This window comes from Pantherophis guttatus, chromosome 3 (assembly GCF_059756535.1).
Source record: "Pantherophis guttatus breed Tessera chromosome 3, ASM5975653v1, whole genome shotgun sequence".
Lineage (NCBI taxonomy): Eukaryota > Metazoa > Chordata > Lepidosauria > Squamata > Colubridae > Pantherophis > Pantherophis guttatus.
The window spans coordinates 170,750,251-170,767,856 of NC_142065.1; the positions used below are offsets into that span (position 1 = coordinate 170,750,251).

Consider the following 17,606-nt stretch of genomic DNA (forward strand, 5'->3'; position numbering starts at 1 on the left):
TAATGTATTGACTTTTGCTACATACTTTATAAAGAATTAAACAAATATTTCATAAGACAACAGAAAGGTTGTTTAAAATGCAATCAATGTTACTCTCTAGTTCTGAGAAGACTTACAGTATTGATATTTTCCACATCCACAAACACTAGCATATTGTCACCTTCACCTTTTTCATCCTCAAGAGCATTGCTCCGATACACAGTAGATCGCACAGTCAAAGATCGGCTGGTGCATATAACTGCAGTGTGTCTCAATACTCTGTGACTGGAAAAAGGAAATATCTCACAGGCCATGTGACAAATTTTCTTCAAATACAATTTAACAGCTTTCATATAAATTGATGCTCCCATTCCCCCAGAATCCAGTCAGAGCTGAAGAAGCTTCTTGGATGAGAAGCGAAACGTCTTCAAAGAAAAACCAGAAAGTCCAGTTGCCTCTTGAAAAAAGCATCTTTGGGACAACCATGATCTGGATGACTGAGAATTTTCATAGACACAGTAATGTGTGTTCTTAAAACAAATTGCGTCCCTTATATTTACAAGCAGGTACATTCAGAATTTGAAGAATACATTTGTGAAGACTTTAGTTATTTAACATTTATCAAGAAGTACTGACAATGTTCTTTACTACAACAGTTTTCCATATAGCATTATTTGTGGAGAAATGTTCAGCCATAGCTACATGGCAGAGGTTAATATCTTATTAAACATCATTTTCCTTTTGTTTAATTATCTTCTTGGAAAACTTTAGTTCTTAGATAAAACAATATAGTTTTAAAAGACTTACCACATTTTTGAGTGCTTTCTAATACTTTCATAGTAAAACAAGAAATTTATTTCATGAACTCCTTCTTCATCTGGTCCCCGGAGCCACATGGGTAGCTGTACTGATACTCCAGGGAGGAGAACTGAGTCAGGAAGTGGGACATCTATTATTTCTGGTTGACTTCCTGTTCCAACCCCAAATTCTGAAGCAACAGCTGAGGATATCAGTGAACATACTGAGGTAGAATGTGTAACAACAGTCTTATAAGCGCTGCAATGTTCAGATGTTGTTGGGCTTAGTGGAGATAAAACAGCATCTTTACTACCAAAGGTAAAGAACTCAGGTTGTTTAGAGACAACTTTCACTCCAGTTAGGGGACATTTGCTTACATTCATGAATTCTACATATGTCTTTCGTATTTCTCCACAAAGCAACAGTGTTGGGAAATTTATAAAAAACACCTGCATAAAAAAAAAGAAAGAAAGAAATCAGTATGTTTTGATAAAATTGCATAATTTAAAATGCTAGGTCTATCTGACTGCTTCAACTCTTAATAGCTTCATAAAATGAGAAAAAGGGGGGAAAAAGCACAGTACATTGCTCTTCATTTTAAAAAGATTATTGTCATTCAAGCCTCCAAAAATATAACGAGGAAGTTTCACATAGTGTTATTTTGTACTTACATTTTATTTTATTATAACAGGTTTCAGAATTACCCTGATTTTATGTATAATATAAAAATTTGAAACTGAAGTAGACTGGAAGACAAAAATCAAAAATGGGAAGATGGTTCATATATTCAGAAAACTGTTACAATATCTAATAGTAACTCAGATGTTGCCAGCTGTTGAACTATACCTCAAGCAAAGGCATCTCTTCTGTAATAATGGGATCTAAACGTCGATCTGGCCCATACTTAATAGATGTTTTCTCTTCTTTGGTGCTATTTAAGCGAGGGCCCTGGATTTCCAAATCTTGCCGCCCTCGCACAGACATTTCAGTAGAATTATATTTCTCTAAAACAAAGTGTATCAAATGAGTCTGTAATCCAAACTTCATTGTAACTTAAGCCACAATTTCAACAGCAATTTTAATATAATATTTAAAGCAGGTATAAAAACTGTTACAGTGTATCTCAGATACTGAAAAAAACTAAGGTTGCAGAAAAGGAGCAGAAGGAAAAATCAATTCTATTGAAAAGCTAGTGTCATTCTTTCTTCTCTCACAATTATCATCCAATACTTTGGATGAGGCTGCAGTAGCTAAGAAGATCTACTCAAGTAGGTGTTACACATTTGCAATCTTGGCTCTGCCTCTTCTATTCCAACTACCTGCAATAAAATGTTTTTTATACCCATTTCTCAGGTAAACCACACCAGTAGATTAGGATAACAGAACACACTAAAGATCAGCAACCCATAAGGGACATTGATTGTTAGGCATCAGTGTAAAATAGAATACTTTTAGGACAAGACTTAAGTTAAGATAGATAGATAGATAGATAGATTGAAAACTTGAGGCTTTTATTAATTTGAGGGTCATTTAGTGAGTTTTGATGGCTCAAGAACAGGGTACCATGTTTCAAATGAATAAAAGGTTAGGGTTAGATTTTACAGTATGGAATTTCACTACTTATTTAGTGGACTGCTAATTAATCAAAACTTTTTGAAATATTATCATTATACAGTCAGGTCCAGAAATATTGGGACATCGACACAATTCTAACATCTTCGGCTCTATACACTACCACAATGGAGTTGGAATGAAACAAACACAATGTGCTTTAACTGCAGACCGTCAGCTTTAATTTGAGGGTATGTACATCCAACTCAGGTGAACGGTGTAGGACGTACAGCAGTTTGCATATGTCCTCCCACTTCTTAAGGGATCAAAGCAGTGGTGGGTTCCTCCCGGTTCCCACCCCCCCACGTTATTCTTACCTTTTATTTGGTTCCACCCCCAATCTATTGCTGCCTTCTGAGTCCCAGCTGATGACTAGAGGGGAAAAAACTGTGTAAACTCTTGCCGTGGGGCTTCAAAGAGCCGTCCTACAGCTGATCAGTGTTAAAAGCAAACAAATGAGTCGGGTCGTAACTGCGAGGACCTTCCAGAAATGACTCTGACCAGCTAGCCACGCCCACATAATCACATGACCTCCAAGCCACACCCACAAAATAAGCCACGCCCACAGAACCGGTAGTAAAAAAATTTAGAACCCACCCCTGGACCAAAGGTAATGGGACAGAATAATAATCATAAATCAAACTTTCCCTTCTTAATACTTGATTGCAAATCCTTTGCAGTCAATCACAGCCTGAAATCTGGAACGCATAGACATCACCAGACGCTGGGTTTCATCCCTGGTGATGCTCTGCCAGGCCTCTACTGCAACTGTCTTCAGTTCCTGCTTGTTCTTGGGGCATTTGCCCTTCAGTTTTGTCTTCAGCAAGTGAAATACATGCTCAATGGTATTCAGGTCAGGTGATTGACTTGGCCATTGCATAACATTCCACTTCTGTCCCTTCAAAAACTCTTTGGTTGCTTTTGCAGTATGCTTTGGGTCATTGTCCATCTGCACTGTGAAGTGCCCTCCAATGAGTTCTGCAGCATTTGGCTGAATGTGAGCAGATAATATTGCCCGAAACACTTCAGAACTCATCCTGCTGCTTTTGTCAGCAGTCACATCATCAATAAATACAAGAGAACCAGTTCCATTGGCAGCCATACATGCCCACGCCATGACACTACCACCACCATGCTTCACTGATGAGGTGGTATGCTTAGGATCATGAGCAATTCCTTTCCTTCTCCATACTCTTCTCTTCCCATCACTCTGGTACAAGTTGATCTTGGTCTCATCTGTCCATAGGATCTTGTTCCAGAACTGTGAAGGCTTTGTTAGATGTTGTTTGGCAAACTATAATCTGGCCTTCCTGTTTTTGAAGCTCACCAATGGTTTACATCTTGTGGTGAACCCTCTGTATTCATTCTGGTGAAGTCTTCTCTTGATTGTTGACTTTGACACACATACACCTACCTCCTGGACAGTTCTTGATCTGGCCAACTGTTGTGAAGGGTGTTTTCTTCACCAGAGAAAGAATTCTTCGGTCATCCACCACACTTGTTTTCCATGGTCTCCCAGGTCTTTTGGTGTTGCTGAGCTCACCGGTGGATTCCTTCTTTTTGAGAATGTTTCAAACAGTTGTTTTGGCCACGCCTAATGTTCTTGCTATCTCTCTGATGGGTTTGTTTTGTTTCTTCAGCCTAATGATGGCTTGCTTCACTGATAGTGACAGCTCTTTGGATCTCATCTTGAGAGTTGACAGCAACAGATTTCAAATGCAAATAGCACACTTGAAATGAACTCTGGGCCTTTTATCTGCACATTGTAATTGGGGTAATGAGGGAATATCACACACCTGGCCATGGAACAGCTGAGAAGCCAATTGTCTCATTACCTTTGGTCCCTTAACAAGTGGGAGGCACATATGCAAACTGCTGTACGTCCTACACCGTTCACCTGAGTTGGATGTACATACCCTCAAATTAAAGCTGACAGTCTGCAGTTAAAGCACATTGTGTTTGTTTCATTCCAACTCCATTGTAGTGGTGTATAGAGCCAAAGATGTTAGAATTGTGTCGATGTCCCAATATTTCTGGAGCTGACTGTATTTGGTTAAATTCAAGTTTGCACAAATATAAAGTAATCCTTCCAATATATGATGTATTGAAATATGGTGATGTATAATCATTTGGAAAACATCCTGAATTGCAGAAATCAGGTCTTTGTATTAAATGATATGCTCCTATTTCTGGGAGCCATGAGCTTTTCTTTTTTATTGGGGATAGCAATTATTTCAATTACAACAGCCTGCATTTATATAAGAATCTAACAATATAGTAGGAATCTTTCATGAAACTTCAGTGAAAGGAAAATGCCAGAGGCTTACCTCTCAGTAATCCAATAGAAGAATCTAATCCATCTTGCACCATAGTACCCTGCATAGTGCCAAGATTGTAAACGACTCCCAGAATGTGTAGCTCCCCTGTTTGATGGGGAAAGAGCTTTAGTCTTGCCTGTGGAGATATGTTAAATTTTTGTTGTTGCTACTGTAGTTATTTTACATTTATAAACCACTTACTATATAAAAGCAACTACCTATGTCATACATTTTAAGATATTGAATCTATATTATTCATTATAAGAAGCTAAATATAAACTTCATAAATTTTCTATATGCTCCCTGGATCCAGCAATTCTGAAACTTTTTTGGCCATTTTCCATCCTTCCCTTTTTGGGAAAGCTTATGTAGAAGGTGGTTGTGCAGTAGGTCCAAAGAACAGATTAACTGGAGATATTGGGATGGCACTGATAGTGCTTTTAGATGATTTGTGGTAGGAGTGGGATTGGGGTGGTGTATCTGTCCATGCTCTTCTTGATTTCTCAGTGGCATACAGGACCTGCTCCAAGGTGGTACTGTACTTTTCTCCTTCCTCCAGGGTCAGTTCCAGTCAATGTTGTGGGGAAGAGAGGTTCAGCTCACAGTCTGTTTTATATGGGGTACCGCAGGGCTCAGTACACTCTCCTCTCCTGTTTAACCTGTAGATGAATCTGCATAGTGAAGTCCTTCAAAGTTTTGGGATGATGCATCATCAGTATGCTGACAGAGTTTTATATTTTATATTTTCCATCACTTATACTGGACACTATCTCAAATAGAATGGAAGTTCTCCTGGGCTTGCCACATGGTTAGGAGGGCTTTTGCATGTGCCAATTTCTGGACTAGGAGGCCCTGCCTCCAGTCACTTATGCTCTAGTTATTTCCTGATTAAAGTATTGCAAAATGCTGTACACAGGGCTGTCCTTGAAGAACATCTGGAAACTTCACCCAGTGCAAAATGTACTGGCACAGACTTTTCATGCAGCATGTCATATCTGTGCTCTGCAAGCTGTACTAGTTGCTAGCATGCTTCTGGTTTCAATTCAAGGCGCTAGTAATGATGTATAAAGCCTTTCATGAAACATGACCTATGTTTGCTTATGGGGCAATCTCTACCCAGTTGAATCTCCAGGTTTTGTGAGATCTGGAAGGAGAGTGTGATGACTCCCTTGGGCACCAGCTCAGATCATGAAGAATAGCTAGCTCTGGAGAAGTCTGAATGGGATGATGGTGAGCACCAGGGGGACATGGAAGATTCTATGACAGAACTGGATGGTCAAAGTGACACCATGCTGGGAACGTTGAGGGAATCCAAGAGAGGGCAGCCAAACAAAAAGCCGGATGTGCAGGCTGGAGAAGAGACTTGGCTTCAACAGACATCACCAAAGAGGAGCTGCTGCCCCCGCCTGATCCCAGGTCATGCAGAGTCAAGTAGATAGAAGTCAGTGAGGCTACTCACAAGGAGACATCTTTGCCCTTCCTACTGAAGTGCACTGGTCAGCGCCTATTTACCTTGGCACCTGATAGTTGACAATCACTGGTAATCTGTCCATCCGTAAATGCTTGTGACTCGTTGCCTTGAATTCATTGAGACTGTGTTGTTGTCACTGTGCCTGGCACCCATTGAAGTCAAACTAAAATCATTGTGCCTTGCACTCATTGAAGACAAGTTGCCTTCAGCATGCCTTGAACCTGTAAGAGTCATGATTGCTTTTGTTGGGCCTTGCAACTAGCTATTACTGTCATCCTGTTCAAAGTTCATTAATTCACCTTGCTGCTGTCCTGACAGAAATCCCTTGACTCCCCTTGCTGTCATCCTGCATGGAGTTCTTATTTCATCTTGCTGGCATTGCCCTCCTGAGTCATGGAACAGACTGTGGCTTGTCTTGCTCCCATTGCTTTCATTATGCCCAGTTGGCATTTTCTGGAAAGGCTGTTTGAAACTGACTCTAAGGACTGCACATGCAGAGTTGGGACTTAGGATTGGTGTCTGAGATTGGTTGTGTGAAATAAACATGCTTAACTCTGCCCGTGCTGTGTGTGCATGGACTGGGACAGGACAGATAAGCATGCTCAAGGTCCCATCCATTAATGAATGTCACCTGGCAGGTCCCAAGAAAAGAATCTTTTGTCATGACATCCCTTCCTGGAACATCATTCCCCCAGAAATTAACCTTACCTCAATTCTATTGGCTTTCCATAAGACTTTAAAGGCCTGGGGCTCGTGACATGGCTTAGGCCATATTGTGGTTATGTTGATTGTGCTGTTTGATTTGATTTTATATATTATATTTGTTATTTACTGTTTAGTTATGATGTTTTTATCTCGTTTTTATTTCCTCTCAGCTACAAAGTCATATGTTTAACATGGGTGGCCATATACTGTAAACTGAATAAATAAAATGCATTTTTGAGTTATTAATGCACATGTAATCCCCAGATCCTTTTGTGAGCAACCATCCCTAGATTACTATTTTTAAAGGTGTGAAACAAACCTACCTACCATTTTAGTTTCTTCACTGTTAATCAAAAATTCTGATATCACTTCAGCCCCAATCATATCTTTTCCACATATTTCCTGGAAAAAAAAGAGCACTTATTTCTTACAATGAATTTTTGCCATTAATACTTTTCAAAAACACTGCCTTTGTTTTCATGGTCAACATTTTCTGATGAAAGAAATGTACACCTAAATGTCCGAGATATACAATCATATCAACAGGAGACCCCAGTTTAGTACCACAAGATTACAAACTGGTGAATTGCTCCCTGACATGCACTCTAATCCCTCAGATGCAGTTTTTGGTTGTTTTCATTTCCTAAGAGTTAAATATGATAATGTGCTTTGTTTTGCATTATTCCTAGTTTTCAATATTTTTTTTAAAACAGGTGGGAACAGAAATCCAGACAAGCAACAATAAAAATGCTTTTCTACACAAGTGCCTATGGCCTAACAATTAGTTTAGGGTCAGTATGAAATGTTGCATTTTTGTTACTTTACACAGAAGCTCTGAATCATGTTGTTGCTATATTAAGGGGAAAAGGAAATGTGTGAGTACTGAGCAAAACTATGATTGAAATGTTAAAACTCTAATATTATGCTTTAATGCCATCATTATCTAAAAATTAAAAGGAAATCAACCTAATCAAATGTGGAATTACAGTTTGACATTACTAGCATATTACAAATCCTTCCTACAGACAATTTTTAATTACTTACAAATTCCTTTGTTTCTCCGTTATTCTTTGAATTGAAATCCTTTGGTTGGAATTTCCAAAGTAGTGACAGATCACTTAATAAAAGTGGAACTTTCAGTGGATTTCTAAAAGCTACTTCTACTGTTATTGGTTCTATTAAAAGGAAAAAGTATACATATTTTTAGAAAGTGTTTCTAAATATGATTTGAATAAACCATTTGTAAAGTTTAGATTATAATTGCCATTATTAAAATAATGTTTTATCATATATTCCTTATCTATACATCTACACAGGTTTACCTTCTACTACAGCGAGTGGAAACCTAGAATTATCCGAATATCTGTTCAAACAATACTGCGTTGGCTGGAAATTAGGAAGCATTGTGCCTCTGTTAACTGTAGACACAACTTGCTCTTCAAGTTCCTTCCATTGTTGTGAAAATTCCGAAACATATTCCTGATCCAGGCTTATATGTGTTGCTGCCTGTTTTTCACCTAAATGTCAATAATAAAATAAAAATTAAAAAAGTTTTATTTTTATGTTATAATTCACCTGTTGTTTTTTCATATGATATGCTTTTTTTAAAAAAAAGTTCATATGATTCCTATTTTGTACCTTTTTATGTATTATTATCAAGAAAGAAGCAGAAGTCCGTAATTCAAATCACTGACTGGGACAGGAAACAAAACAACTAAGTGGGCAGGGAAGCTAAGGAGATAATGGAAAGGCCTGGAGTTTTTAAAAATAAACAAGTATAAAGTTCATAATCTGCATGCTGGCCTTAGCTTCTTTTTCTTTTAATAGATACTGGAGCTCCCCAAGACTAAAATTTGGGAGAAAGTTAATGAACCACAGCAGCATTACTTTTTGCTTTTTTCATAAAACAAGAATTAAAATGAGCATATTACATCTCCAATGTTATAATACAAATTTGGTGCCCGTCCACCTCCCCCCCCAAAAAAAACCAATAGCAACTACAAAACAGAACTCTCAATTTCCTCAAAATGGGAGTGAAAAAGAAGAAATTTCTGCTCCTGCTCCTTTCTTTGACATGAATGTTATCACCATCAAATTTCTTGCCATTTATATGCCAGTTAAAAGATGCAGCTTCAAGTCGTAAAAAGGGTGCCTGCCTCCTCTTAAATTTGTTTGATTTAGCTGGAGCACAGAGGTAAATAAATATATCTAAAAATAAATATTCTATGATACAAAATATAACTTGAGCTATGTCTCCTGCAAAATTAGAAGCCACCGTTCTGAAAAAGTAAAGAGAAAAAGTAAAGCGCTCTTTTTGCCCACAGTGGAGAGGACATTAAATGTTAATGACCTCCAAGTTATATATAGAAAATAAAGAAAATGAAAATAGAAAAATATGCAGCAGAGAAAAGTGGTGGGTAAGAGCCATTCCTAGGCTCATAGTTTTCTAATTCTCTATTTGCCAGGAATTTTACATGGCAGATATTAAAAAATAATAATCCCGAACTGCAGGATGTACCACATGAACTATATTTTACCACTTCATTCTGCCTGAAATATTAATTTTATAGTCTTTTACATAATATCTTAATAGACTTGTACAATTGAAAAAAAAAAAAGAAGCAATAACCTTCTGCTGGTCGTCTGTCATGTCCGAAGAATACACGTGTTTCAGAATTGTTAATATAGGGTAAAGGAAGTTGTGGTAAAGGACCATCAGGTGACAACTGACTTATATTCTGCAAAAACAAACAAACAAAAGAAACTTCATCCATGCTTAACAAGTAGAAGCTACGTATCTTTTGAATAAAAAATAAAATACTACTGGGTATCTAACCCAACTCTTGAATGAAAAGTTGTTGAAACATAATTGGGGATAATATTAATTGTATTTGTCTATTTTATGTATTACATTTTAGTTGCTGTACAGAAATAAATTTGACTGAGGGAGAATATTGGATTGTATTCTGTTGTAACTAGAGAGAGGGAATTATCATTTCATTTTTTTCTTAGGCATCAAATATTTTGAACTAGAACAAAATGCAATATTCTCAGTAAGTAATATTCTCCTCAAAGCAACAAAAATGTGTTCCAAAAGGAACTTACTTAGCGTATTTTTTGGAGTATAAGACACACCTTTTCCGCCCAAAAAAAGAGGATGAAAATCTGGGTGTGTCTTATACTTCGAATGTAGCCCCACCCAGCTTCTCAAACGGAGGTTTCAGAGGCTGAAAAAAGCATCAGAAACAAAGCTTCAGAAAAGAAACTCCCAAACAGAGCTTCAGAGGCTTTTTTTCTGAAGCTCTTATTCGGAGGCTTTCGGAGGCAGGAAAATTTTTTTTTTTTCTGAAACGGAGTTTCAGAAGTTTCAAAGGCTGAAAAAAAAGTAAAAAAAAGCAAGGCACAGAGCTTACAACCAAGGGACCTGTTCTAAAATTCACCTCTGGGAACAGCTGATTGGGAGTGTTCTGGGAGGCCGATCCACCTGCCAATCAGCTTTTTTCTTATTTTCCTCCCCAAAAACTAAGCTACGTCTTATACTCCAGTGCGTCTTTTACTCCGAAAAATACGGTATTTTAACTAAAAAGGCAAAACCCTCAAATTTTAGTGCAAAATATTTTAATAGCAACTCTCAAATTAAAATTCTACTGAGAGTAAAACTGGTGACTTACCTTATAAACATAAAGATATTCTCTGAGGAAGGCTCCTTGCTGAGCAGCAGTTTGCTTGCTATCATTGATCAAAATATGCCTGAAGGCTGATATAGCATTATCAAGTTGACGAAGGGTAAAAGACTGGCGGCCAATTGTGAAGTTGATATGGTCTTCAGCAAGGGACCACCCTTTCCCTTTATAAACCTGCATTGCTTGACAGTAGCATCGTAGAGCATGTTTTTTCTGTAAACATTTAAAATGTAAAAAAAATTGTGCATGCCACAAATTGAAAGCATATTATTAAAATATACAAAAAGATATTTTAGTGAAGAATGCACAAATCTGCAAATTTCAGTTTCGCTTGATTTCTCATTATTTGAAGCCTGTTTTGTTTAGTCCTCAGATCCTTATTCTTTTCCTTAGTCTACATGGAAATATGTACAATCTATTTATACATATATCCAATTTTCTCAAATATATATCCTTTTATGAGTGATTTCTAGGCATGCAATACTGTATATTTTTGTGCTCTTTTTCCTGAGGCATAGCATTTGTGTGAAGTACCTCTTATATATGTAGTTTATATACGTTTTTTAACTAGTGGACTGCAACATAACTTGGAAAGGAAAATACTGAATATATTTCTTTTGATTTGCATATGGTTCAGAAAGTAGAAACTGGTAAATTAACATTAAAATGAGAACCAAACATATGTTTTCCTTAATATTGCTTATATTATTAAATATTATTATTAAATATTGGGGGAGTCAAAGTTAAGTTAGAAGCTAACAATATTAATCATTATCATAAAGGAAGAGCTTTGTTATAAAATTCTAAATGCTGTTTATAATAGCTATTTCATTGACCTAAATCGCTTTTGTCAGGAATAAAAAAAACAAGTGATACAGAAATATATTTCTATAATTCAGTTACCTAAAAATAAAGGATCTGAGGTTATCATAAACCCATGATGGCAAATCTATGGCACATGTGCCGTAACACCAGTTCAGCACTGCTGCACTGGCCAGTTGGTTTTCAGGTCTCTGCCACCCATGCATGGGAGGGAGGGGTACATGTGGGGGGCATGCACATGTGGGGAGCACCTGTGGCGCATGTGCATGTGCATGCATGGGGCAGGGCGCATGCAGGGGACTGCATGTGCATGGGCTGGGTGCGCATTGCATTTTGGGGGTTCGGCATGGGGGTGCACATTTGTGTGCGCATGCGTGCGCTTTGGATATTTGGTCTGGAAAAGGTTAGTCATCACTGCCATACACATTTAGAAATAAGGCATCAAATGATTTTAGTATTTTTTTTTCATTCCTGATAAATGAATAAGAAATCTCTACACTGCTAAAATTCTTGTTCCTGCAACCAACTGGATGAAATGGTGCTTCATAGGACAAAACCTTTTCAACTAAGGTATCTCTCAAATGGGCTAACTTACAGAATGTATCCAAAAAAAATGGAACCCATGACTCCCATGGAATTGCAATTTTATGACATACATAATACATAAACGTTATCATAATGCTTTTTATCTTATAATAAAAAATGTTATGTTTCTTGTGGTTAACTGCAGAGGTTTGTCTATATGCTATACAATTCCGCATGGGCTATTTTCAAGGGAGCTACAGTTCTGAATATTCCTCTGAATTTTTAAGAACTTTTCACTGCGGTAGCAGCTTTACTATTGTTAAGGCATCAAGGAATCAGATAAGGAAATTTATGACCCAACGAGTTGTTTAGTATAATACTACAAGTGAAAAAAACAAATCTTTAACTTTATAAAGATTTATAAACTATAGTTTATAAACTATATAACTATATAACTATATATATGTAGGTCTTTGGTTATTTGGGTTTTCTCCCGTGTAAAATTGGAAGTGTCTTGGCGACGTTTCGATGAAGTCTCATTTGTCATCTTCAGGCTGGTGTTTTCGGCTTCATGCTTCTAGGAGCAAAACGTCAAAATGTCGCCAACACACTTCCAATTTTACATGGGAGAAAACCCAAATAACCAAAGACCTACATACAAACACCCACGAAAACCTCAGAATATATATATATATATATATATATATATGTATGTATGTATGTATGTATGTATGTATGTATGTATGTATAAATATATTTATATTTATATATATATATAAATAAAAATCTTCTTTAACTTCTTCTTATGTAAATAATTTTGGGAATTAATAAATATAACTTTAAATATTATTTATACAAATATTTATGTATTAAAAATAATATTTATATTTGTTTAGTATGAAGCTACAGTCTAAGTGTATCTCTTTCTTCATCTCCAAAAATTCTAGTGTTAGTTATCAGACATTTTAATTTAATAGCAAATTAAATAACATCCAGCAAAAAGAATTATACTCCACTTTACGACACAAATATGGCATTGCAAGCTATTACAAGAGTTATATAAAGAAGAATTTCAAAATAATTTGCCAATATATTAATTTAGGTCCTTCCAATATCAGCATGTGACAAAGATACAGAATTAATTCTCTGCTATGATGAGTCAGTTATGTAATTCTCTCTTTAGAGATTTATCAACTTTGTTCTCTTTTACTCTGGTTTGACAAAATTCTACATATTCTTCTAGAACTTTTAAGGACTTTTGAACTTAATATGCTATAAAGTTTTGCTATGATTATCTATATATAGCTAATATTTCAGACTCATTTGAATTACATAAAATAGACTAGAGACATGCCACATTAGAGGCTGGGATGAACTTTTCCTTGCAATCCATGGATTGCTTTGTTCCTCCCCCACAAACACAGAGAGGCAGTAATGTATAACATTAAATTTTAAAAACATTGAAACAAATCAAGCAAATTGTGAGAATTTCTTTTGTGATCTGCCAAACTTACCTGTCCTGCTTTACTATATCTATGTCCAGCCAGTATCATATGAAAGGCAAATTTTCTAACCATAGGATTTTTCATGTTTATAAAACAATGTGCAGCTTGTTCCAGCAGTAATGCACTTCGAAGATCTGAATCCTATTAGAAAGAGTAAATAATAAGACAACTGGCAACTATCTTTACAACAAGCTCTGAAGACCAAAGCTATGCAAACACTCATTATATTACCACTGCAGTAAAACAGTGTCTGTTTTACACGTAACAACTAACACTGAATAAATTATCTATAATCTGTGAAAATGGATTATAATCCCCTGAAAAGGGATAGTTAAATCCACTTTGTGATCAAATCTTATTTCTTATCTTGTACAGAAACATCCATCAGAAGGGAAAATATATCTCACACAGGGTTATTTTAGATAATATAGGATTCTGTTACTGAATTTTAAAAATATGTGCATAATTTTGGTTTTTGGAACAAAGAAGCTTCTTGGTATTGTAAATTATCTCTAAAACATTTTAGTAAATATTTTTTCAGATATCTTATCAGTCAAAGTTTAATTTTCTATCCTACAGTTTATTTCTCTGAACATAATTACAAATATATCTATTTTAGATATAGTGTTGTTTCTCAGAATTGCCACTGAATGAAAAGGCCAAGCTTGTTAAAAGGCTTATATTTCTACCTGATGATATATTATTAATTGATTTATAAACCAGTGAAATATCAGTTTAAAAAGCATATTACCTCATTGTCTGCTAAGCATTAGTGACAGGATAGACAAAGAATGCTTATAGGGAAAAAAAACTATTTCAAAAGTAAATATTATAATAAAATGATTTCCACAAGGATATCCTCCTCTTGATTTATCATGTTTTATTCTTATTTATTTATTCATTTGTACCTCAAAAATTCTCCAATCTGTAATGCTTTAATGCACATATTCCATATCCTGAATCATACCTATGCATCAATAATATATATGCATCCTGAATCACACATATGCATCAATAACAATGAATTACTTTATTGTTACCCAGTAATTAAATTAACACAATGCGTTTCAACATATTTAATACACTATCTAATCTTCCACCTCCTCCAGCTCACATTTCTAACACTCACCGTGCCCATCCAAGCGCTCTGCTGCCATTTTTTTTCCACAGAAAAATTAAAAAACAAGAATGTAAGCTTTAAAATATTTCAATTAAACAAAAAGAAAATGAAGATTGGGAACAACAACTGAATATTACACACCTAACTAATTTTGAAATGCTCATTAAAATCTGATTAAAAACTATAGTTGATAATATACAACTGAGATATCATTTATATGGTTTCAAAATATTAATCGTTTCTAAATAATTTTAGAATAAGATTCCTTATGATTCTATTACCAATAAAAATATGCTTAAATAATTTCAATTATTTAATTCAATTCATATATATGCGTTGAAACATATTCATTATTTTTTAATTAGCTTACGATTTCTAAACAGATTTTTTTTTACTCTGCTACCATCTGAACATGCATGATTTTAAAAGGCATGAAATGTGAAGTTGCAAATTTTCAGCTTCTATATGACATCTATCAAGTCTGTTTACTTAAACAGGTTTTTTTTTCCAGATAAAAAGTGCACAAATGTACTATAAATTATTATAACTCTTTCAATGAACTATTAGGAAGTTGCCTGTATGAGTGTGAGTAAGTATAAGGGATTAATTTGTAGCCATAGCAGAGATGAATTTTCCTATACATAAATAAAGCTAGCACAATGTACAATTACACACAGAAAAAGAATTATTTTAATCTTACAAATCTTTCTTTTAGATACTATTCCATCTACTTAAAAAATGCATATTTTTAAAATCTTTTTTTTTTTTTGCAACATACAAAAACAAAGCAATTAAAATCTTATCTACCTCACTGGTTAAACGAATAAGGAGAGCAGCTGCCTCTGAATATTTGGCTTGGCTTTTTAGTATTTCAGCACTAAGGAGCACACATCTCTCTGCCAGCAACATATTCCTATGAAACACAAAATAAATTCTTTGGGTATAATTTAATATCCCATGTATTGCACTCTCATAGAAAATATGCACTGAATATTTTAATTAAATATAACTAATAAAAGGTTTTTTATTTTCTCCAATTTTGATTATGAAATAGTAAACAATTCTAAACACTATAATAATAGTCTTGTCATATGTAATACTAAGAATTTAACCTAGTAAAATAATGATAACACTTATGAACTGCTGTAGAACAGTGTACAGTTATTTAAAATAAGAATTTGCCTTTGCTTTCAGGAAGACAATAAGTTTGATTCCATTTAAAGAAAAAAAAAATTATAGTTAAACTACAACTGCCATTGTTTTTATTGTTGATATTTCATTAATTATGCATGCATCATTATGGAATAAAATGTTTAATAAGATTGGTTTATCTTCAACTGAGAAAAACCAAAAATAACCACATACTTGCAGATGTCTCTATAGGTCTGAATTGCAGTCTCCATGTAATGAGCAGGATATGGCCTTGGTGCTCCTGGCTGAAGAAAAGCCGACACCGCTGCCATTTCCTATAAAGCAAAAGTGGTCATTAAATAATTTTGCTACAATTCTGTAATCTGAAAAAATTATTTGGGCACAAGTACTCACATATGCAACTATGAGTCAACTACATTTTATAGTACAATAAATGTGGGTTTCCAAGCATATTGTACAGATTCAGCATAATTCATAATGGTGTGAATGGCAAAATCAAAACAATACCCACAGAATCTTAGGACATCCATTTTACTTTTAAAGTCATTTTGAGAGCTCTGACTAAAAACAGTTAACACACATTTATTTTAACCTGAGCTGGCAAAAATCCTGTTAAAGTTACAATCCAGGAAGAAAAAAAGAACAACAGAAGTATCCTGCTCCTATGCTCTAACTGTCTTCTGCATGAGGCCTAGATTAATGTACATTATGAAATATGTATACACATAATCTTTGGCATTATGTGAAAAATGTAAACAATGCATATCTAATGCCAAAGATTATATGTATGCAACATATATGATATGCAACAGGTGATACTACAGAACAATATACTTGGGCTAATGCCAATGTCATTCATATCAATAACAGAGGATGCACTGTTTGTTTGTTTTTAAAATATTTTAATATAAAAAACAACATTCTCTGCTTTTGTTCTTTTCAGAACATTACCTCTCTCACACACACACAAACAAACACACATTTTGTTATACTATGTAGATGAAAAATTTAATCTTTAATCCTTTTCAAAGTATTTTTACATTTTAAAAGTTAACTTGAAATCTGATAAAGTTATAGATTCTGTAAGTTCATGCAGCTTTATTTATTATTGGTTGACTTAGCCTTCCATCCTTCCGAGGTCAGTAAAATGAGGAACCAGACTGTTGGGGGCAATATGCAATATGCTGACTCTGTAAACAGCTTAGAGAAGGCTGTGTGAAGCAACGATGCCCTTGAAGTGATGTCCCGGTGCCTGGAGGCCGTGCGGATCTGGATGGGGAGGAATAGGCTCAGGCTCAACCCATCCAAGACCGAGTGGCTGTGGTTTCTGACGTCCCGATATAGTCAGTTGGTGCTATCACTGACTATTGGGGGCAAATCATTGGCCCCCACGGAGAGGGCGCGCAACTTGGGCGTCCTCCTGGATTAACGGCTGTCTTTAGAAGAGCACTTGTCGGCCGTGACCGGGAGGATTTTTCATCAGGTTCGCCTGATCCGCCAGTTGCGTCCCTTTCTGGATCGGGACTCGTTATGCACGGTCACTCATGCCCTTGTCATCTCCCGCCTGGACTATTGCAACGCTCTCTACATGGGGCTCCCCTTGAGGAGCACCCGGAGGCTCCAACTGGCGCAGAGTGAGGCCGCGCGGGTGGTAATGGGAACGACATGGCGTTCCCACGTAACACCCCTCCTGCACAAGCTGCACTGGCTCCTGGTGGTCTTCCGGGTGCGCTTCAAGGTTTTGGTTACCACCTTTGAAGCGCTCCATGGCTCAGGACCTGGGTACTTGCGGGACCGCCTACTACCACCAATAGCATCCCACCGGCCGGTACGCTCCCATAGAGAGGGGCTCCTCCGGGTGCCGTCGGCCAAACAATGCCGACTGGCAGCCCCCAGGGGGAGAGCCTTCTCTGTGGG

General features: G+C 36.1%; 1 protein-coding gene across 8 annotated transcripts in view; it reads right to left on the reverse strand.

Annotated features, from left to right (window-relative positions):
• The window catches only part of TRAPPC8 (trafficking protein particle complex subunit 8), a 72,322-nt gene that overhangs the window by 22,788 nt on the left and 31,928 nt on the right, over positions 1-17,606 (reverse strand). For 4 of the 8 annotated variants that reach the window (XM_034429671.3, XM_034429670.3, XM_034429668.3 and 1 more), the window contains 12 exons: positions 15,903-16,003; positions 15,345-15,450; positions 13,427-13,558; positions 10,554-10,778; positions 9,512-9,620; positions 8,205-8,399; positions 7,927-8,057; positions 7,210-7,284; positions 4,716-4,842; positions 1,624-1,781; positions 787-1,226; positions 117-264 (listed from right to left, as the gene is read on the reverse strand). In XM_034429671.3, coding sequence (XP_034285562.1) covers positions 117-264; positions 787-1,226; positions 1,624-1,781; positions 4,716-4,842; positions 7,210-7,284; positions 7,927-8,057; positions 8,205-8,399; positions 9,512-9,620; positions 10,554-10,778; positions 13,427-13,558; positions 15,345-15,450; positions 15,903-16,003 — 1,947 coding nt within the window. Of the gene's footprint in view, positions 1-116; positions 265-786; positions 1,227-1,623; positions 1,782-4,715; positions 4,843-7,205; positions 7,285-7,926; positions 8,058-8,204; positions 8,400-9,511; positions 9,621-10,553; positions 10,779-13,426; positions 13,559-14,546; positions 14,568-15,344; positions 15,451-15,902; positions 16,004-17,606 lie in introns of all 8 variants that reach the window. The other 4 variants (XM_034429669.3, XM_034429667.3, XM_034429663.3 and 1 more) reach the window with 2 other exon arrangements.